Source organism: Ranitomeya variabilis, chromosome 2, assembly GCF_051348905.1.
Source record: "Ranitomeya variabilis isolate aRanVar5 chromosome 2, aRanVar5.hap1, whole genome shotgun sequence".
Lineage (NCBI taxonomy): Eukaryota > Metazoa > Chordata > Amphibia > Anura > Dendrobatidae > Ranitomeya > Ranitomeya variabilis.
The window spans coordinates 20,322,282-20,345,961 of NC_135233.1; the positions used below are offsets into that span (position 1 = coordinate 20,322,282).

Here is a 23,680-nt window from a genome sequence, read left to right on the forward strand (position 1 = left end):
CCCTCTCTAGGAGTTTTGAGCCTGACTCGCCTGGTGATTCCGAACCTACCGGCATCCTGAAGGATGGGGTGATATTGTCAGCTGTCTCCCCAGACCTGCGGCGTTCTTTGCAGGAGTTTCAGGTGGATAGGCCTGATCGCTGTCCGCCTGGTAGACTGTTTGTCCCTGATGATTGGACCAGTAGAGTTATCTCGGAGGTTCATTCTTCCGCGTTGACAGGTCATCCTGGAATTTTTGGCACCAGGGATTTGGTGTCTAGGTCCTTCTGGTGGCCTTCTTTGTCTCGAGATGTGCGCATGTTTGTGCAGTCTTGTGATGTTTGTGCTCGGGCCAAGCCCTGCTGTTCTAGGGCCAGTGGGTTGTTGTTGCCCTTGCCTATTCCTAAGAGGCCTTGGACGCACATCTCTATGGACTTTATTTCTGACCTTCCGGTTTCTCGTAGGATGTCTGTCATCTGGGTGATTTGTGACCGTTTTTCTAAGATGGTTCATTTGGTACCTTTACCCAAATTGCCCTCCTCCTCTGAGTTGGTTCCTCTATTTTTTCAGAATGTGGTGCGTTTGCATGGTATTCCTGAGAATATAGTGTCTGACAGGGGTACTCAGTTTGTGTCTAGATTTTGGCGGACGTTCTGTGCCAGGATGGGTATCGATTTGTCTTTTTCGTCTGCATTCCATCCTCAGACTAATGGCCAGACTGAGCGTACTAATCAGACCTTGGAGACTTACTTGAGGTGTTTTGTGTCCGCTGATCAGGATGATTGGCTTGACTTTTTGCCGTTGGCAGAGTTTGCCCTTAACAATCGGGCCAGTTCTGCCACTTTGGTTTCTCCATTTTTTTGTAATTCAGGGTTTCACCCTCGGTTTTCGTCCGGTCAATTGGAGTCTTCGGATTGTCCTGGAGTGGATGCTCTGGTTGATAGGATGCATCGGATTTGGGGACAGGTTGTGGACAATCTGAAGTTGTCCCAGGAGAAGACTCAACAGTTCACTAATCGTCATCGGCGTATTGGTCCTCGTCTTTGTGTTGGGGACCTGGTGTGGCTGTCTTCTCGATTTGTTCCTATGAAGGTCTCGTCTCCTAAGTTTAAGCCTCGGTTTATCGGCCCTTATAGGATCCTGGAGGTTCTTAATCCTGTGTCCTTTCGTTTGGACCTCCCAGCATCTTTTAATATCCATAATGTTTTCCATCGGTCATTATTGCGGAGGTATGAGGTACCGGTTGTTCCTTCTGCTGATCCACCTGCTCCTGTGTTGGTTGAGGGTGAATTGGAGTATGTGGTGGAAAAGATCTTGGACTCCCGTGTTTCCAGACGGAAACTTCAGTATCTGGTTAAGTGGAAAGGTTATGGCCAGGAGGATAATTCTTGGGTGACAGCATCCGATGTTCATGCTCCCGATTTGGTTCGTGCATTTCATAGTGCTCATCCAGATCGCCCTGGTGGTTCTGGTGAGGGTTCGGTGCCCCCTCCTTAAGGGGGGGGTACTGTTGTGAATTCGGTTTGTGGGCTCCCCCGGTGGTCTGTTATGGTAGTGTCTCTTATGTGCCTTCCTCCATCTCGTATTACCTGTCGCCACCCTCTAGGGGAGTTTCCTATTTAAGGCTGCTTGGCTGTTTGTCATATGCCGGCCAACAATGTGCTAGTAGCATTCTGTTGCATTCACCTGCTTCAAGTCCCAGTTCAGCTAAGTTGAATTTTTGTTTCTTGTTTTGCTATTTTTGTCCAGCTATCTGCAATGTGACCTTTCAGTGCTGGAAGCTCTTGTGGACAGAAAATTACTACTCCAGTGGCATGAGTTGTCACTGGAGTTTAAAGTAGTTTCTGGATGGTGTTTTTGAATAGTGTTTTTAGGTTGACCGTGAAGTAACTCTTTCCTGTCCTTCTGCTATCTAGTAAGCGGACCTCACTGTGCTAAATCTGCTGTTCATCCTACGTATGTCATTTCCTCTGAACTCACCGTCAATATCTGTGGGGGCCTACTATCATCTTTTGGGGTTCCTCACTGGAGGTAAGGCAGGCCTGTATATTCCTCTTATAGGGGTAGTTAGATCTCCGGCTGGCGCGTGGTGTCTAGGGCATCGTAGGTACATCCCCCGGCTACTGTAAGTGTTGGGTCAGGTTCAGGTCACGGTCGACCTTAGTTTCCATCACCCGAGAGCTAGTCCGTTTTGTATTTTTATTCCCCTGGTCATTGGGGTAACCATAACAGATGGCTCCTTGAGACCCTGTATTGATTATCGCCTCTTGAATAAGATCACGGTCAAATTCCAATACCCTTTGCCTTTGCTTTCTGATTTGTTTGCCAGGATTAAGGGGGCTAGTTGGTTTACTAAGATTGACCTTCGAGGGGCATATAATCTTGTTCGTATTAAGCAGGGTGACGAATGGAAAACTGCGTTTAATACGCCCGAGGGCCATTTTGAATATCTTGTGATGCCATTTGGACTCTCTAATGCCCCATGTGTGTTTCAGTCCTTCATGCATGATATTTTTCGGAATTATCTTGATAAATTCATGATTGTATATTTGGATGATATTTAGATTTTTTCAGATGATTGGGAGTCTCATGTGAAACAAGTCAGGATGGTATTTCAGGTCCTTCGTGATAATGCCTTGTTTGTGAAGGGGTCTAAGTGCCTCTTTGGAGTACAGAAGGTTTCTTTTTTGGGCTTCATTTTTTCTCCATCATCTATAGAAATGATCCGGTTAAGGTTCAGGCCATTCATGATTGGATCCAGCCCACATCCGTGAAGAGCCTTCAGAAATTTTTGGGCTTTGCTAATTTTTATCGCCGTTTCATTGCCAACTTCTCTAGTGTGGTTAAACCCCTGACCGATTTGACGAGGAAGGGCGCTGATGTAACGAATTGGTCCTCTGAGGCTGTTTCTGCATTTCAGGAGCTTAAGCGCCGATTTACTTCTGCCTCTGTGTTGCGTCAGCCGGATGTTTCTCTTCCTTTTCAGGTTGAGGTTGACGCTTCTGAAATTGGGGCAGGGGCCGTTTTGTCTCAGAGGAATTCTGATGGTTCCTCGATGAAACCGTGTGCCTTCTTCTCTCGGAAGTTCTCGCCTGCGGAACGCAATTATGATGTCGGCAATCGTGAGTTGTTGGCTATGAAGTGGGCATTTGAGGAGTGGCGACATTGGCTTGAGGGGGCCAAGCACCGTATTGTGGTCTTGACCGATCATAAGAATCTTATTTACCTCGAGTCTGCCAAACGGCTGAATCCTAGACAGGCTCGATGGTCCCTGTTTTTCTCTCGTTTTGATTTTGTTGTCTCGTATCTTCCGGGTTCTAAGAATGTTAAGGCTGATGCCCTCTCTAGGAGTTTTTTGCCTGATTCCCCTGGGGTTCTTGAGCCGGTCGGCATTCTGAAAGAGGGGGTGATTCTTTCCGCTATCTCCCCTGATTTGCGACGGGCTCATCAGGAGTTTCAGGCTGATAAACCTGATCGCTGTCCAGCGGGGAAACTGTTTGTTCCTGACAGATGGACTAGTAAAGTGATTTCTGAGGTTCACTGTTCTTCTGTGTTGGCTGGCCATCCTGGGATTTTTGGTACCAGAGATTTGGTTAGTAGGTCCTTTTGGTGGCCTTCTTTGTCACGGGATGTGCGTTCTTTTGTGCAGTCCTGTGGGACTTGTGCGCGGGCTAAACCTTGCTGCTCCCGCCCCAGTGGGTTGCTTTTGCCTTTGATGGTCCCTGAGAGGCCTTGGACGCATATTTCTATGGATTTTATTTCGGATCTTCCGGTTTCCCAGAGGATGTCGGTTATCTGGGTGGTCTGTGACCGGTTTTCTAAGATGATTCATTTGGTACCTTTGCCTAAATTGCCTTCCTCTTCTGAGTTGGTTCCGTTGTTTTTTCAGCATGTGGTTCGTTTGCATGGCATTCCGGAGAATATTGTGTCCGATAGAGGTTCCCAGTTTGTTTCTAGGTTTTGGCGGTCCTTTTGTGCTAAGCTGGGCATTGATTTGTCTTTTTCTTCCGCATTTCATCCTCAGACAAACGGTCAAACCGAGCGAACTAACCAGACTTTGGAGACTTATTTGAGATGCTTTGTGTCTGCTGATCAGGATGATTGGGTGGCTTTCTTGCCATTGGCCGAGTTTGCCCTTAATAATCGGGCTAGTTCTGCTACCTTGGTTTCACCCTTCTTTTGTAATTCTGGGTTTCATCCTCGTTTTTCTTCAGGGCAGGTTGAGTCTTCTGATTGTCCTGGGGTGGACTCTGTGGTTGACAGGTTGCAGGAAATTTGGGCTCATGTTGTGGACAATTTGGTGTTGTCTCAGGAGGAGGCTCAGCGTTTTGCCAACCGTCGTCGGCGTGTGGGTTCCCGGCTTCAGGTTGGGGATTTGGTCTGGTTGTCTTCCCGTCATGTTCCTATGAAGGTTTCTTCCCCGAAGTTCAAACCTCGGTTTATTGGTCCTTATAGGATTTCTGAGATTATCAATCCAGTGTCTTTTCATTTGGCCCTTCCAGCCTCTTTTTCCATCCATAATGTTTTTCATAGATCTTTGTTGCGGAAATATGTGGTGCCCGTGGTTCCCTCTGTTGATCATCCTGCCCCGGTATTGATTGATGGGGAGTTGGAGTATGTTGTGGAGAAGATCTTGGATTCTCGTTTTTCAAGATGGAAGCTTCAGTATCTTGTCAAGTGGAAGGGTTATGGCCAGGAGGATAATTCTTGGGTTGTTGCCTCCGATGTTCATGCTGACGATTTGGTTCGTGCCTTCCATTTGGCTCGTCCTGATCGGCCCGGGGGCTCTGGTGAGGGTTCAGTGACCCCTCCTCAAGGGGGGGTACTGTTGTGAATTCTGTTGTGGGTTCTGCTCTTGGGCTCCCTCCTGTTGTTATAAGTGGTAGTGCTGCTGTTTGTCCTTCACAGCAGTCATCAGGTGCGACCACTTTGGACGGGGCTATTTAGTCTGGCCTCACCCTTTGGTGAGTGCCAGTTGTCCATTGTTTTCTGGAGAATTCACATCTCTGCTTGGTTTCTCCTGCTGGATTGTCCAAATCATCAAAGATAAGTCCTGGCTTTGTTTTTGCAGTCCACATGCGGTGGACTTTATAGTTCAGTGAATTGCTATGTTTTTTCTTGTCCAGCTTTGTCTGTGTAAGGATTTATTCAGCCAAGCTGGAAGCTCTGGAGTTGCAGAGTTACCCTCCATGCCTTTAGTTAGGTGTGGAGATTTTTGTATTCTCTGTGGTGGATTTTTGTAGTATTTTAATACTGACCGCACAGTACTCTGCCCTGTCTTTTCTTTCTAGGTAGCGTGGCCTCCTTTGCTAAATTCTGTTTTCAGTCTGCGTTTGTAATTTCCCTCTCCTCTCACAGTCAATATTTGTGGGGGGCTGTCTTTCCTTTGGGAATTTTCTCTGAGGCAAGATAGTTTTCCGGTTTCTTTCTTTAGGGGTAATTAGTCCTCCGGCTGTGACGAGGTGTCTAGCGAGTGACAGGAACATCCCACGGCTACTTCTAGATGTGGTGTTAAGTTCAGGGTCTGCGGTCAGTATAGAGGCCAGATACTCCAGAGCTCGTCCATGCTGCTCCTAGGCCACCAGTTCATAACAGGGGTTGTGCTCACAGCCCAACACCATGCAGGACGCTTGGCATTTGAAACAGAACACCAGGATTTGCAAATTCGCCATTGGTGCCCTGTGCTCTTCAATGAGCACATGTGACAGATGTGACAGAGTCTGGAGACGCCGTGGAAAGCGATCTGATGCATGCAACGTCCTTCAGCATGACTGGTTTGGCAGTGGGTCAGTAATGGTGTGGGGTGGCATTTCTTTGGAAGGTCGCACAGCCCTCCATGTGCTCGCCAGAGGTAGCCTGACGGCCATTAGGCACCGAGATGAGATCCTCAGACCCCTTGTGAGACCATATGCTGGTGCAGTTGGCCCTGGGTTCCTCCTAATGCAGGACAAGGCCAGACCTCATGTGGCTGGACTGTGTCAACAGTTCCTGCAAGACGAAGGCATTGAAGCTATGGACTGGCCCGCCCATTCCCCAGATCTGAATCCAATGGAACACATTTGGGACATTATGTCTCGCACCAACGTCACGTTGCACCATAGACTGTCCAGGAGTTTGCGGATGCTTTAGTCCAGGTCTGGGAGGAGATCACTCAGGAGACCATCCACTGCCTCATCAGGAGCATGCCCAGGCATTGTAGGGAGATCATACAGGCACATGGAGGCCACACACACTACTGAGCATCATTTCCTTGTCTTGAGGCATTTCCACTGAAGTTAGATCAGCCTGCAACTTCATTTTCCACTTTGATTTTGAGCATCATTCCAACTCCAGACCTCCGTGGGATATTAGTTATGATTTACGTTGATCATTTTTAGGTTTTAATGTTCTCAACGCATTCCACTATGTAATGAATAAAGATTTACAACTGGAATATTTAATTCAGTGATATCTAGGATGTGGGATTTTAGTGTTCCCTTTATTTTTTTGAGCAGTGTATATATACACAGTACCTAGAAAAAGTATTCATACCCTGTGACTTTTCCACGCTTTCACATTACACCACAACTCTTAAATGTATTTTATTGGGATTTTCTGTGCTACTAACACAAAGTTGTGAGTATTTGTGAAGTGTAAAGGAAAAGATACAGGGTTTTCTAAATATTTTAAAAATATAAATCTGAAAATTATGAGGTGCATTTGTATTCAGCCCCCCATGAATCAAGACTTTATAAGACCACCTTTTGCTGCATGTCTTTTGGGGTCTGTCTCTCCCAGCTTTGCACATCTGGAGGTGACATTTTCCCCTTCTTCTTTGCACACTAGTACTTAGTAAGATTGGAATGGAGACGTCTGACATCAGCAATTTTCACGTCCTGTCACAGATTCTCTGGGATTTGGGTGTGGTCTGTGACAGGGCCGTTCACACACTTGAATATGCTCTAATCAAAGGGCTCATACTCACTTGCGCGAGACTCGGATGAACGTATCTGCACCAAAATGGTATAATTAAAAACGTCAGCTCGGCACGCAAAAAATAAGCCCTCACTCAATCCCAGATCTCAAAAAATGGAGACGCTGCGGGTATCGGAAAATGGCGCAATTTTTTTTTTTTTTTAGCAAAGTTTGGAATTTTTTTTTACCACTTAGATAAAACAAAACCTACACATATGTGGTGTCTATGAACTCGTAATGACCTGGAGAATGACAATGGCAGGTCAGTTTTAGCATTTAGTGAACCTAGCACAAAAGCCAAACAAAAAACAAGTGTGGGATTGCACTTTTTTTTGCAATTTCACCGCACTTGGAATTTTTTTTCTGTTTTCTAGTACACAACATGCTAAAAACCAATGATGTCGTTCAAAAGTACAACTCGTCCCGCAAAAAATAAGCCCTCACATGGCCATATTGACGGAAAAATAAAAAAGTTTTGGCTCTGGGAAGGAGGGGAGTGAAAAACAAAAATGCAAAAACGGAAATGGGCAAGGTCTTGAATGGGTTAATAACCTCAGTGATAGCAGCCACGGCTCGAGCGGCCAGGGATTTCTGCACGTGGCTCAGACTCCAGACTGAATAAATCGAGATGTTTTGAAAATTTTGTGTCAATGTTTTCATTATTTGCAAATCAGTATCGTCTCCATCCTGTGATTTCCATCATTGCATAACATTTCCTTCTTGGTGTTGTAATTTCAATGTTGAGGAGGGTATATAACATACTATAATATATATAGATCACCACACTATATCACGTATATAACAACTGCACTATAATAAACAAAGAAAGAGAGGAGCCCTGGCTACAAGTGTCACGTACCTGGACCGATCACTTAAACAGATGTCTCCTCCTGGTACGGACAGGACCTGCGGTGATGTCACAGTCATGTGATCAGTTACACATACATTGGAGAGACGTAGCAAATGTTAGCGAAATTAGGACCTTCAATGAAGTCACATGACAGGAAGTGCCACTGCCTTACTCCTCCCCTCATTTCACTGGTCACATGACCATGACATCATCAAAGGTCCTGTAGTCACTGGGACCAACAAAAAACACTCGGAAGCCCTTCAATCCCTTAACCCCTTAAGGATCAAGTCACTTTGTAGCTTACAGAGCCCTTGCCGTCCTCAAGGTATCCGTGCAAGCGGCATCCAGACTGAGCATTCTCTTTTCTCCATGAGTTCCCTTAGGAACAGGAAACCAACTGTGGGAGCGAGGGGGACCACCTGTTTTATCTCTCCATATGGTTTTCTGTTCCTAGGGGCATATCCCTTCTCTCAAGTGGGTGCTGTTGTGGCGAAGAGAAAAAATAATTACATTTTTACCTAAAAAATGTAGTTTAAGCCTAAAATTTTATGTTTTCACACTGGGAAATGGGTAAAATTGGCACCAAAATTTGCTCCACAATTTCTGCTGAACAAGGCAATACCCCATATGTGGCAGTACAGTACTACTTAGCCATACGGAGAGTCTCGGGAGGGACGGAGTGCTATTTGCCTCCTGGAGCACAGATACAGAGCGCCTAAGTACTAGAAGAGCAGAATACCCCTTTCAAGTCACCTCTTTTTGAAAATTATTCTCCTACCAAACATGTGGATGTGAAATATGGTTTAGGTACACTGTGGGGCTCGATTTGGGAGCGCAGAATTCGTTGGATTTCTTTTGATGGGTGAGGACTAGTGATGAGCGATTGTACTCATTGCTCGGGTTTTCCTGAGCACGCTCGGGTGACCTCCGAATATTTATGACTGCTCGGAGATTTAGTTTTCATCACGGCAGCTGAATGATTTACAGCTACTAGCCAGGCTGAGTACATGTGGGGATTCCCTAGCAACCAGGCAACCCCCATAGCAGTCATAAATACTCGGAGGTCACCCGAGTAACGAGTGCACTCGCTCATCACTAGCGAGGAGCCATAGCACTTTTCCAGAGCCTTTTTACTACCAGTAATGTGGAAGCCCCCTATATTAACATTAACAGATGACAGATCTGAGTGGGGACTTGCTTTTTTTGTGAATTCAGTTGAAGTTTTTATTGGGAACATTTTACATAACATTTAGGATCACATTTATCCGGCGCACTATGCTGAGCACTTACATCGGCGTTTCCATCTAAATCTCTGAGTGACGTGATTCAGATGAAACCTCAGAGGGATCCATGCACTATAATAAGACAGCAGAGTTGCTCTGGACTCCATCTGGCCTCTGTTCAACGTTGAGCTTCTTTTCAGAATTGCACAAAACTGTGGCCAACAGCACTTATATGCTCGCCTAAGAAGACGGACACTGCCGGATCACAGGTCAGATGGCGACCACAGGGCCTCCATTTGCCTCATTATAGGGAATATTCTGTTGGAGATTCCGTCTGAACCACGTATTTTATAGATTTACACGGAAACCCCGGTGTAAGCGCTCAGCGTAGAGCGCAGGATAAATGTGCACTGAGCCTTACTGCAATCTTTGAGAGGCAGAATGAAAAAATCATCAGGTGAAGAATTTATTTATTTTTTATGCCATTCCTCATGCGGTATTCCATATTTCAGCTGACAGAATCACGTGAGGGCTTGTGTTTTGCGGGAGGAGTTGACGTTTTTATTGGTATTTTATTTTGATTTTTGGGAGTCAGAATGAACAAAAAACAGCAATTCAGGAATTGTTTTTTTTTATGCCGTTTCGTATGTGGTAAAATTGATAAGGCTTCGGGTCAGTACGATTACAGCTATACAACATTTATATCGTTTTTTTATGTTTTGGCGCTTTTTCATAATAAAAACTTTTATAGAAAAAATAATTATTTTTGCATCTGCATTGCAATGATTTAAAAATACATCTCTGTCACCTCACTTTACTCTTTCTAAATTTTCCTCAGAATCTCCCTCCTATCCATCTGTCTCCACATCCTCCATATATAATGTGGCACACGGCAGTAGCCATGGACAAGGTCCTCGTCTCTCATGTTCTGGCACATTACTTGAAGGTGGGGGTCCTGGCCGGGTGCGTGGACTTCTTTTACAGGGGCATAATGCCCCAGCAGGCCGCATGTTACCGATGGCTTGGGTTGGCCAGTACCAGATGTTGAGCAGTTCAATGAGGGGGACCACCAGTCAAAAATAAACTTTTTACTGAATGATAACTTGGTGGACACTATGTACAGCAGATAGCAGGTACACGGCTTGATAAACAATGCCTTTACATTATGAAGCATCTTCCGTTCCTTTCTTCTCTAGCTCACCTGCCCTCACCACAACCCAACTCAGTACTACAGTCCAGTTAGTGAGAGTCCTGTTCTAAACCTGCGGTTTTGCATCTTCTTTCCACCTAAAGGAACTAGTTTGCCAATATCACCGGTACTTAGTTTCTCTACTACTGACGTCTTGGAACTCTAGCACGTGGCACTCTCTTTGTCTTGCTGTCTCTGTCCTGTCCTGTTACCTTTCCAAGTCATAAACTTGGGGCTGTTCTGCTAGGCATCCTCTTTCAGGGCCCATACCAGTTGACCACTTTGTTCTTCTGTCAGTTTTCCTTCCTCCTTACTCTGTATCACGCTATCCACTTCCTCAGTCTCCTGTTGCTTCAGGACACCCATGCCATGCGGCACTGCTTATGCTCAGACCTTAGGTCTGCTTCTGACGCACACTGAGCCCCATCTTACGTTCTGACCGAAAACTGTCTCTTTCCCTTCACCATAGCCTTTCCCACCCTGGGTTAGTCCCAAACATTAACCGTAACTCAACATTATCACCAGTAACGCATATCTCAATTCACATTATACACCATAACACTTGTGTCTTCAAGGGGGAACGTGGGCAGTATGTCCATCTCCTTACACATGTACCCAATGGCACTTGGTAACTGTAATTACACAGATACTGACTGATGACGGCTCATGCAGCTTTTTATGAAAATCCCTATTTATGATAATGATGGCTGGACCGTTCATGACAAGTACCTGTTATCTCTTGTCTTCCCCTATTTCCTTATAGATTGTATCTTATGAGCAGCATGACCCTCACTGCTCCTGTAACTGGTGAACTTTGTGTTACTGACCCCCATTTTTGCCCATTAAATAATAGATAATTAAAAAATACAAATATTTGATATCGCCGCATTCAAAAAAGTCTAATCTGGGATTGGCGGCTGTAGCATCCCAGGAGGGAGACGCCATTACAGCTCCTCTCTGTGGAGCCCTGGAGCAAGACAAGCCCGTGGCAAAGGACGGACCACGGTGTCGGCGCTGGAAGTGAAGTAGAGAAGGGGACCGCAGAGCTGCATTGGCGGCCCCGAGAGGGTCTCTTATCTGGTGAGTCCCGGCGCCGGCTGGCGCGGAAACGTTCCAGAGGCAGGCCGCCGTTGCTGCTCTCTGTTCGGGGACCGGAGGAGGCCCATTAGCCGCAAATAGAGGACGGAGTGACAGTGGGACCACTGGCCCAGGAGGAGGCGCCAAAAGAAGCCTGCCTCTTTTTTCTCCAGACTCAAGATGGCAATTACAAGGTATATTTGGTCTGGTAGGCGCCCTCGCCTGTCGTACCAACTGTTAAACAGATTTAAACAGGATGGGGGTTTGGGTCTCCCTGACTTTCAGCTTTATAGTCATGCCTCTCTTGGAACCTGCCTTTTAGATCTCTACCATCACAAACATAAAAAAAGTGGGTGGAGCTGGAGTCGGGGATCTCAATGACTAACCCCAAAACAAACATCTGGCAGGGTGGGGATGCCGGGATATGGGGTGGAGGTATTCCCTTCCTGACAAGAAACTTGATCCTTTTTGTGAAACGCAATAAGTTAAAGCTCAACATCTCATCTACTCCAGGCCCCCTGACCCCGATTTGTGACAACCCAGACTTCTCCGCGGGTCTAGATAAAGCTGTTTCTTCACAAACATAGGGATGATCACCCAATAGTCTTTGATTACATCACCCAATCCTCCATGAAATCTTTGCAGTCCCTATACGAAGGGGAGGAGATTCCCCCTGGGGTGTGGTTCTTTTATGAGCAAATCAAGAGCTTCATTTATAAGATCTCTAGAAAGGTAGATTTATTTCGACCGCTTACTCCCTGTGAGTCAGCTTGTTTGGGGGGGGACCCTCCATCACACACGGTTTCATTCTTATATAAAATGTTCCAGGAGCATCGGCTGTCTACAGGTGACCCTCCAGTTTTCTTTTCCAAATGGGAAAATGATCTGAACAAACCATTAACACCTGAAGACAGGAATAAGAGCCTTACCCACACGTTCAGGTCCTCATTATGTGCAAATTATCAGGAGAGGAGCTACAGAATTCTGTCTCGTTGGTACAGATGTCCAGATAGTATACATGTAATGTTCCCCAATACTCCAGATACTTGCTGGAGATGTTGGAAGGAGATGGGAACATATCCACATATCTGGTGGTCCTGTCCATGCATTAGAGGATTTTGGGAAGACGCCTTTGACCTCAATAATAAATTATCTCTTCATAAGGTCAGACCCACAATGGAGGTGGCTTTACTTTCTATTTGTGATCTACCCATAGCCAGGTTTAAGAGAGGCCTTCTCAGACACTTATTGACAGCTGCACGCAATCTGATACCCCGTTACTGGAAGCAATCAAATATCCCCTCTAGACCTGAACTTGTGGCGGAACTTAACCACATTTTTAGAATGGAGCAGCTGATCGTTCAGGACACGGGAACTCTGGACAAAGTGCTGAACATATGGACCCCTTGGATAATGTTTAGAGAAACCACAGAGCTAACTACTTGGTTTAACTAATTTATGAAAATTATGTTGACGCCTCTGGGCATGCGACTCCTGGGTGGTGAGCAGACTTACATTAGCATTAACTACAAGCTGAGTTAAACAGGTTGACGGAAGCTGTGCCCTCCTTCCCCCTCTTATCTAGTCTTTTTCTGTCCCCCTTCTCTTTTAATCTTTCTTTTTTTATTCATTAAAATGGTTAATGTTACAATATACTCATAAATAGGATGCTAATTGGTTACCCTATTTTAATGACACATTCAAACTAGTTAATAGTTTAGGTAAATTGGACTCTTATGACCATGCATTCTGCCAGTAATGGTAACGTGCCATAACAAGGTCAGTAGACGGAACGTTCCTGAGTGACGCTCGGGAACCTACTTGTGATCCCTGATTCTCTTTGAACAGTTATCAGATTAGCACCAATATGTTAAATGATGAGGAAGATAATAGATGGAATTGTACGGATGAGTTTATTGTGTTTTCTTTGCTTTTCTCTTCATGGTTATATTATTGAGAATGTGGCATGTTATTTCTTGCTGATTTCATTTGCTATTATCTCAACTTGTAATGTATCATTATATGTGCATTTACCTAATAAACTTGATTTACAAAAAAAAAAAAAAAAAGTACAATCTATCAAAATCTGTAAATAATTAACCTGAACAGTAAACACCGTAACCCGCCAAAAAATTCAATAACACCAAAGTTTAATTTGTTTTGTCTCTGCAAAACTGCAAAGATGCTGTAAGTGATCAAAACATCATATCTAAGGCTAAGTTCACATTAGCGTTTCTGTGCGGTGTATCATCTGCATGTGTAAACACATGCACATGCATGTTTACGCAGTGTTTTTTATCCGCATGATCTTATGCATGACGGTGAAAAAACACTGTGTGTGCATGCGTTTGCGTTGTTTATGCGCATGCGTACGGCATTTCCCAATGGGCGTGGCTTATGGGATTTCTATATATAGACCCTGCACAGATGAAATCCTCATCTTTTGATGTTGTATCCTGCTGCAAGATGGATCTTAGCATAGAGAGCTTCAATCTGAATCTGGATTTATCATTGAAATTGGCTTTAGCTTTTGCTGTGGCTTGTGAGGAAGAAAGGAGAAGAGAAAGACGGAGAAGACGTCGTCATCGCTATTGGCAACACCCCATTGTTGAAGTCCAAGAGAGCCGTGGAGCCTACCACTCATTGTACACCGAGCTTCGTCAAAACCTGCAAAAGTTATTTGAATACACGAGGATGTCTGAACAGAGCTTCGATGAATTGCTGCATCGTGTGAGAGGATCCCTCACTAGGCAGGACCCGCAACTACGTAGAGTAATTCCTGCTGAGGAAAGTCTGTTGGTAACCCTAAGGTACGTAATTTTGAAAAAGAAACACCTGTCATTAATATTCTTGTTATAAAAGCCATGTACTGATTTTTTCCCCCCAATTTTCTTTTACACAGATTCCTGGCTACCGGAGAGACCTTAAGATCTTTACATTTTCAATTTCGGATTTGATTGTCCACCCTTTCTGGGATTGTTGGAGACACCTGCCGTGCATTGTGTGACGTTCTGCGTGCAGAATTCTTCCCCCAAACCACAACTGAACTCTAGCTGAAAAATGAAGAAAAATTCAAGGAAATTTGTAATTTTCCAAACTGTGTGGGGGCTTTGGAAGGCAAACACATTTGGATTCTAAAACCTGGTGGAAGTAGATCCAAGTACTTCAATTATAAAAAATACTTTTCCATTGTTCTCATGGCGATTGCGGATGCTGAATGTCGATTTGTCGCTGTTGACGTTGACTCATTTGGATGAGGAAATGACTCACAGACTTTGAAAAACACTGACATGGGACAAGTTTGTATGCTAATAATTTTAATTTTCCACTGCCACAACCTCTTCCGAACACTGAAGGACCGCCAATGCCATTTGTTGTTGTTGGGGATAAGGCGTTTCAAATGTGTGCCAACCTCATAAAACCATACTCAAGTTGGAACTTGAATCACACCAAAAGGATTTTCAACTACAGACTGACAAGGGCACGAAGAACTGTGGAGTGTGCCTTTGGTTTGCTGACAGCTAAATGGTGCATTTTGGGAACACCAATCAATCTTAAAATAGAGACAATTGATGAGGTTGTGAAAGAGTGTGTTGTTCTGCATAATTACATCCTGGCAAAAGAGCAACCCCACTTCGAACTTGATGAACCTGTTAATACCATATTGCCCTCACCCTCTGAGGACTACAGTGGAAGTTGCCCAAATGAGGGATACATTTGCTGCCTACTTTGTCACAAATATTGGACGTGTGTCATGGCAAGATGAAATGGTTTAAGCTGTAAATAAGTCAAATGTACATGTAATGTTATGTAATTGTACTTTTTTCTGACTGTAATATTGACACCTTGAATGTAACTTTAATAATGAACACCTTAACTGTAACACCCGTTAATACTTCACTCAACAATATGCACATGTTTAAATAAAGAGCTAAAGAAAACACAGTGAGACAGTTATTGCGAATCAAAACAATTTTTAATAACAAAAATCAAAACAATTTTAAATAAAATAAAAATGAAAAGGTGATTACTTTCGGGTTCTGCGGGAGGGGGTGACATGTGGACCTGGGGGGTGTCGGGCTGTCATGGTAGGCTTGGAGTGGATGGGGAAGAAGGGGAAGTGGAACTGGCAGACAATTGGAGGATTGGGTTGGAAACAGTGGCAGAGGACACATTGGGGGAAGAGGACATATTAGAAGTCGAAAACAAGTTGGAAGGGATTGACACATTGGATGGGAGAGAACCAAGGGAAGGTGTTGAGACTTGAAAAAATAAACACATTCAGAGGTGAGGGTGAAAGGGGTGGGTAATGTTTTTTGGCAGCTTTACGTTTCCTGGACTTAGTTTTGCTGCCTCCTCGGCCTTTTGCTTCCTGTTGCTGCATGTTGGGAGTGGAAGTCTGGGCTGCTGCACTCGGCTGCATGGTGTAGCTGGGTACTGTTGGAACAGTCCTAATGTCCAGCCGTGGTGGTGGATAGTGCCACTGATGCTGTCCTGGAGCTTGTTGCCCTGTAGGGAAAGAACTTTGTGCCTGCTGCTGATCTTGGGACTGCTGCATGGACTCGGTGTAAGCATCCTGACAGGCCTTCATCACAAATAGCTGGAGATCAGGACTAAGGTTTTCCATCACGCCACGTTCTATAGAGGAGAAATAATGTCACGCCGGTCTATTAAGGTCGGCTTCCAGGTGGTCAAGGCATCTGTGGACGTCCTGGAAAAGTGTGTTCACATGAGTGAACCCACTATCCAGTCTTTCTACAACCGCCTTCATCCCAGCCTGGAAGACCGAGCTTAAGTGTCATAACTGACCTCTCCCAGGCCCTCTGCCGCTGGCGAGCAGACCCAAGTAAAGTAGTGGCAGAGGGCTGGGAGAGGGGAAAATCAGAAGGACCGGCTTCCTGTTTCCCAGCCTGTGAAGCCTGCCTGGTTGCTCCATCGCTGGTGGATGATTGGGACTGGGCCTGTTCTTTGGCTGGTCGATGAGGTGCCGCTCCAACAGAGGACGATCCAGGTTCTGTGGTGCTACGCTAGGTTTCGTGTGGAAAATAAATGAAAAACATTAGTAAAAAAATTAAAAGTTTAAATAATAGTAAAACAACACAAAAGATACTCACATTCGCTGAGCAAGCGCAGGCCTCAGAAAAGAAAGGTTACAGTTGTATTTTTATTTCCTTAGCCTTTGAGCAACACCACTTCGAACCCGAATCTTCTCTCTCATGTCCTTATTGAAGCGATCCTTCATCGAACGCCAACAAACTTTTACTCTCTTCACTGTGAAGGGGAAGAAAAAAAATTATTGTAAACATTTTTTTACAGCAAAACCTACGTGTAAAAGACCACATTGCAATACTTACGAAAATCCTTTCTGACTTGTGGCCTTGCATGGTCCCAATCATCCAACAGCGATCTGGCTGCTTCTTCCCAGAGTCATCGGATCAAGGCTGAGTTGGAATGATTACGATCACGGGCGTCCCACAACGCTGTTCGCTCTTGCACAGCTTGAATAAGGACCTCGTTATCGATATCCGTTTGTCCTTCCTCACGTTGTGGAACCTATAGATGAAATACAAAAAAAAAAATGTAAGTGAAAAAGAAAACAAATTCAACTACAACTATGATAAAGGCTACTTACACCCCGTCTTTCCTCCTCAGCAACTTGAGTCCGACGACCCTGGGAAGAATCATTTGCACTTGACTGCTCCTGCTCTTCTGCACTGTCAGGTACCTGTAAAGAAAATACATGATTTAACACATGTCTAGTATTGCCAGTCAATACATACCAATCAGTAAATCAAATGTGATTACATAATCTGTGTCATGTCTACTTTCGGAAGGACATGTCGGAGGACACGTTGGGAGAGCAGGCCGCAGTCAAGTGAAACACTAGAGAAAAGAACAGATAAGAAAAATTTAACTTGTTAAGAGCCAAACACAATGTAGCACAAAAATAAGAACAATGGACACCAATGCTTACATTACAGGCAGTAGTCCAACAGCACAGTAGTCAGGCAGCACCAGAACGGCAGCAGCACCAGGACGGCAGCAGCACCAGGACGGCAGCAGAAAAGAGTTTATAAGGTAAAGAAAAAATGAGTACAGAGTACACAGGACCGAAGCAGCAAACAGTCTACAAGGGACCTGAAAAAAATAGTACACAGTACAGACTGCAAAGAGAAACAGACATTTTCAAAGCTTCTATACTTACATCCAGCAGCACCAGGATGGTAGCACCAGAAAGACAGCAGCAACAGGAAGACGGCAGCACCAGGACGACAGCAGCACTAGGACGGCAGCAACAGGACGACAGACATTTTCAAAGCTTCTATACTTACATCCAGAGTCTTGTGCTTCCATCCAGAGTCTTGAGAGTAATGGACTACCTGTCTCCTGACCCCATTTTATACATCAGTGATTTTGTAGGTGTTGACATAATTTCCTGGACATTAGTGTGAAGTACGCACTGCGTATCGAATGCATGCCTACGCATCGCCTTGCGTTCCCGTAGACAGTAATGCGTTTTTTCATCTGCACTCGTCCACATGCGGACGAATGTGTAATATTTGACGCCTCAAAAAAATGCAACAAGTTGCGTTCTCTGGACACCGCCGCACACCGTGAAACGACGCATGCGTACGCATCCACATGTGAACGCATGCAAAAGCATGCCCCTGCGTTCACCATGTTAAAGATATGTATGCATGACGTATGTGGATCATACGCTGCGCACAGAAACGCTAATGTGAACCCAGCCTAAGCTAAAGTAATATTAATCAAAACATTGTCTTGCGCCGCAAAAAAATAAGACATCATACAGCTCCATAGACCCCAAAGGAAAATGTTATGGGAAAATAGCGACACAACCCTAAAAAATGTTTTTTTTTTTTAACTTCTTATTGTTTTGTCAATAACCAAGCTCCATTTTGCAAATCTTATGTGGTAATACTGTATTAGAATGTTTGTTAGAATGTTAGAAGGATTAAAATATAGCAGCAATTTTTATTTTTTCAAGGAAATTTATAATTCTAATTTTCCTTGGGCTCTTTCACTTTAGAGGCAACTTTGAGGGGCCTTTATATTGTAGGTCCAAAACCGCAGAAGCCCCCGACAAGTGACCCTATTTTTTGGTGTGTTGAACATTTGCATCTCACAGGTGTTGCACAAAACTTTATAACATTGGAAAGTGAAAAAAAAATACCTAGTCTAGTAAAATGTTGTAGTATCCATAAATCTGTCAGTTTCGCAAGGCGTAAGAAGAAAGTGGATTACTCAATTTGTTTTGCAATTTCTCCCAAACACCCCCCAAAACGAATGTTTAGTCACGTGGCCAGGCTTGGAAAGGAGGGAGCCCTGTTTGATTTATGGAAGGCAGATTTCACTGGAATAGATTCTGATTGCTATGTGGCATCTGCAAAGTTCCTGAGGTGCGTAAATAGGAGAAACCCCCAAAGTGACCCCATTTTGGAGGTTAGACATCTCCAGGAATTCATCTAACAATGTGGTGCTCAATTTAAACCCACAGGTGCGTCACAAAACTTTACAACTTTGAGAATTGAAAATAAAAAAATATATGTTTTTGTTTTCCAATAAAATGGATTACTCCTAAATTTGTTGTTTCATAAGAAATTATAGTTAGAAAATGAACCCCACAATTTGTTATGCAAAACTGTATGCAGCTGTTCACAACTAGATATTGCCTCCATCCTCTACTGCAACCGCCTAGACTGCTAGCTCAGAGGCAACAACTTCGTAGAGTTATTAATCCCTAAAAATTACATGGACTCCATTCACCCTATTTGAAGGGAATTAACCCCATCAAACATTGCCTGATAATAGAGGCTCAAGTTTCCTAACCTGTATGATTTGATTTATGAATTGCTGTTTATTTTGTTCTAGTTCCTGACCTCAGCCTCTATCCTGAGAACGCTCCTACCATATCTGTTGGCTACCATCTGATTCTGTGTAATTGTGCATTGGCTACTAGTATAAGTCATCCGGTACTCCGACTGACAATCTCGCCAAACTCAAATACAAAAGACCAGCACTCATAAGGTTAAGTTGAGGATTCTTCTCGTTTATTTACATCAAGGAGGTGTACATCACACCTGAAACATATCCTCTAATTTGAACAGTAAAATGGCTTGTCCTAGTTAATGTTATGAATTTTTTGATGTTTAACAAAAGCTGATTTATAGCTAAAACATTTCCCACATTCTGAACAAGAAAATGGCTTCTCCCCTGTGTGAGTTATGTGGTGTTTAACAAGAGATGATTTTTCGCTAAAACATTTCCCACATTGTGAACATGAGAATGGCTTCTCCCCCGTGTGAGTTCTCTGATGTGTAACAAGATCCGATTTGTAAACAAAACATTTCCCACACTGTGAACATGAAAACGGCTTCTCCCCTGTGTGAGTAGTCAAATGATACACCAGGCCCGATCTGTGGCTGAAACATTTTCCACATTCTGAGCATAAATATGGCTTCTCCCCTGTGTGAGTTCTCTGATGTTTAACAAGATTTGATTTCTGGACAAAGCATTTCCCACATTCTGAGCATGAAAATGGCCTCTCCCCGGTGTGAGTTCTTTGATGGTCAACAATAGCCGATTTGTCTCTAAAACATTTGCCACACTCTGAACATGAAAATGTCTTCTTCCTTGTGCGAGTTCTTAAACGCGATTTCCGACTAAAACATTTCCCACATTCAAAACAGAAAACCGGCTTGGTCCCTGTGTGAACTCTCATATGTTCCATAAGATTTGATTTCCGATTAAAATATTTCCCACATTCTGAACATGAAAATGGACCATCATTTTTGTGAATTGTCTCATGAAAAGAAAATGACTTGTGACCAACAACATCTGATAGATCTGTGCTATGAAGGACCATGGGTTCAGTAGGAAACACAAAATTATCTTGTCTGATATTGTTATCTTCTACTTCATAATAGGGAAACAAAGGGTGATGTCCTTTGAAGGATCTCATCTCAACTTCACCTGGAAAAAAACGAAAACAAAGCTTTCATATTTTGTAAAATAATTTCTTTTTCATTAACCAAAAAGCATTATTTAGACAATAGCATAGAAGCAAAAAAAAACAAGTGTTATATCAGTTAGTATATCAAACATCCATGTATAAAAGTGGAGAAAAAACATGGAAACAATGTTTATGAGTTGTCCACAGAGAGTCTAGACCATGAGTGGGGAACCTCAGGCCCGCTAGCTGTTTACTGCCCTCGATGACCATTTATCCGGCTCCCGGGCAGATTCCCAGGGGCCGCAGTGCTTGGGCCGGCAGATGTATTTTGACGACCACTGTCCCTTTAATTTCTTCTTGCTCTATGAGCACGCAGTGTTCACTACTGAACGCCGAGTCACGTGCCATGAAGATTACGTCCTGACACCAGTGCCAGGGTCAGGAATGTACTTTGTGGGTGGAGTTAGTGTGCGATTTGTGCGCCCCTGGAGGATGGTATAAACATCCAAATGGCCATTATGGTCTAGAGGATAATCATGTAGAGATACTGGCAGATGTTTCTATCTGGACTACAAAATATAATACATCCAAATATCAGCAGGCAAATGTTGAAAAGTGTGAGAAGCTGGCCACAGACTAAAGACTATTGGACCAACAGACGTAGAGTGGAGTCTACGGCTCTAAGAGATGCGGACTTTTCCACCGGTTACGTTGATGTTATTGTTGTTTTACTATAGATTTGCTTGTTCGTCAATTTAAGGTTCATAAGTCTTTCCTGGAAAGTGTTCAGCCACAGTTCGCTTTGGGGGGGTGTTTTCTGAGGGCAGTGCTCAATTCTGGGGGGGGGAGTGACTATCGATGGCTTGGTGTATTTAGGTTACTGACGAGGGAATGGGGGTTTGTTCCTGGCTGGAGCTGGATATACGTGTTACGGTCGTGGTATCTGTTGTCTGGAGGAGCATAGGCTGTGACTGAAGTCTGGAGATACGAAAGCTGTGGGCCACCCAAAGTTGGGAGACAGTGGGTATCTCCTGGTGCGGGGACAGTGGAACTACTGGCACTGGGTTGGGATCTTGTGGATTGGGGGCATTTCATTGTGGCCATCTACCCAGAGTTGCTGTAAGACTGTGGACAGACAAGATAAAACTAACTGCATCGTTAACCTGCCTAGGTGATTAATAGAATCCTCAAACTGACACATTCACAAAAACAATTCAAGTTATCCCATAAAATAGGCAGTCTGGTAGTTTGAACATGTAGTATTGTGGTAGGGGATTGAATTATTTGAATACTCTAACTGTAAAGAATCCTTTCCTATATAGATGTCTAAATCTGATGCTCATATCACCTGACCACTGCAGCCAATCACAGGAGGCAACAGTCCTGCTGCTGGTGGAACAGCGATGTCTCCTCCTCCTGTGTTATCGTAGAGAATGGAGAGGCTTCCGTTTGATCGAGGTGTAGGGATTTTTAATTTTTTTCATTTCTCCTCTCTGTTTAGAAAAATCTCTGGTAACGCTCAGTTGTGCTTATCATTAGTTGTAAGGTAAACTTTAGAAGCTATTATCTCCACAACGGAGAAGAGAGACTCGCAATAAAAGAGACATTGTATTCAGCTCTGCAGACACTCTTCCATTCTGTGAATGATAAAGGTCTCCTTTAAACCCTTAGAAAAAATTCTCTTTATTGGTCTGACAACTTTCAGCAACCTAATTTAAAAACAATCGGCCCCAATTCATATCACTCGCGTAAAACAACGTTTCCATCTTCTCATCAACCCTTCACCACATACTAGACTATTCACCAACGCTAAGTTCCCCTTGAGTCTCCCACCCTCTCACTTTAGTTGGTGGATAAGCAAAAGGTTTGGTATTATTATTATTATTTATTTATAAAGCACCATTGACTCCATGGTGCTGTACATGAGAAGGGGTTACATACAAATTACAGATATCATTTACAGTAAACTAACAATGACAGACTGATACAGAGGGGCGAGGACCCTGCCCTTGCGGGCTTACATTCTACAGGAATATGGGGAAGGAGACAGTAGGTTGAGGGTTGCAGGAGCTCCGGTGTTGGTGAGGCGGTAGCTCCAGTAATGATAAGGAGGTAGCGGGGTCAGTGCAGGCTGTAGGCTTTCCTGAAGAGGAGGGTTTTCAGGTTCTGTCTGAAGGATCCGAATGTGGTTGATAGTCGGATTTGTTGGGGCAAAGAATTCCAGAGGATGGGGGATATTCGGGAGAAATCTTGGAGGCGATTGTGTGAGGAACGAATAAGTGTGGTGGAGAGTAGGAGGTCTTGGGAGGACTGGAAATTATGTGAGGGAAGATATCGGGGGATTAGTTCAGTGATATATGGAGGAGACAGGTTATGGATGGCTTTGTAGGTCAGTGTTAGTAATTTGAACTGGATACGCTGAGGGAATGGGGAGCCAGTGAAGAGATTTGCAGAGGGGGGAAGCGGAGGAGTAGCGAGTAGAGATGAATTAGTCGGGCAGCAGAGTTAAGGATGGACTGGAGAGGTGCAAGGGTGTTAGCAGGGAGGCCACAGAAAAGGATGGTATCTTTCAGACACTTTACGTCAAATAGCAAAATTATATCAGCTCAACGACTTAGGCAAAAATATGAAATTCCCAATGGAGATTCTTCACTTTGCTCACTCTGTCAGAAATGCAGAGGTCTCCGAACTCCAACTTCAATTGAGCGTTTACGCCAAATGTAACAGATTAGTCCGAGATCCAGCTCCATTTACAAAATATTTACAGCAATGAACCAACCCCCAGCCGAAAGTTATTGAGTGTTGGTGGCCCAGGATCCAGACCTCCAAATGCACTTAAAGGGAACCTGTCACCAGGTTTGGACGATAAGAGATACGGTCATCACCTTTCAGGGGTGATATACAGAATTCTATAATGCTGTATATCTTCCCTAACGCGACCTGTAAGAGAAGAAAAATAACTTTTATTAAACTCACCTGCGGGGCAGTCCGGTCCGATGGGTGTCGCTCTTCTTGGTCCGGCGCCTCTGATCTTCTTACGATCCCCATCCTCCTGCTTGTTTCGTGTGAATGATGCGTCCCTTCATCATCTACAGTCTCCTAGGCACAGCACTCCTGTGCAGGCATACTTCTCTGCCCTGCGAGGGCAGAGCAAAGTACTGCAGTGCGCATGCATCGGGGCTCTTTGAGGTTTCCTGGCGCCTGCGCACTTCAGTACTTTGCTCTGCCCTTAACAAGGCAGAGAAGTGAACCTGCGCAGGACCACGGTGCCGAGGAGACGTGTAGCCTGCACAGGAGCGCGGTGCCTAGGAGACGCGTCATCCACACGAAGCAAGCAGGAGGGCGGCATTGCAAGAAGATGGGAGGCGCCGGACCAAGAAGACCGGCACCCATCGGACCATACCGCCCTGCAGGAGAGTATAATAAAAGTTATTT

At 44.3% G+C, this 23,680-nt stretch overlaps 1 protein-coding gene across 1 annotated transcript in view; it reads right to left on the reverse strand.

Moving 5' to 3' along the window:
- Positions 1 to 23,680, reverse strand: part of LOC143803642 (uncharacterized) — a 239,484-nt gene that overhangs the window by 20,293 nt on the left and 195,511 nt on the right. The window contains 5 exon segments of the mRNA XM_077281424.1: positions 7,792 to 7,838; positions 16,731 to 16,824; positions 17,097 to 17,154; positions 19,202 to 19,291; positions 19,420 to 20,265. Of these exon segments, the coding sequence (XP_077137539.1) occupies positions 7,792 to 7,838; positions 16,731 to 16,824; positions 17,097 to 17,154; positions 19,202 to 19,291; positions 19,420 to 20,265 (1,135 nt within the window).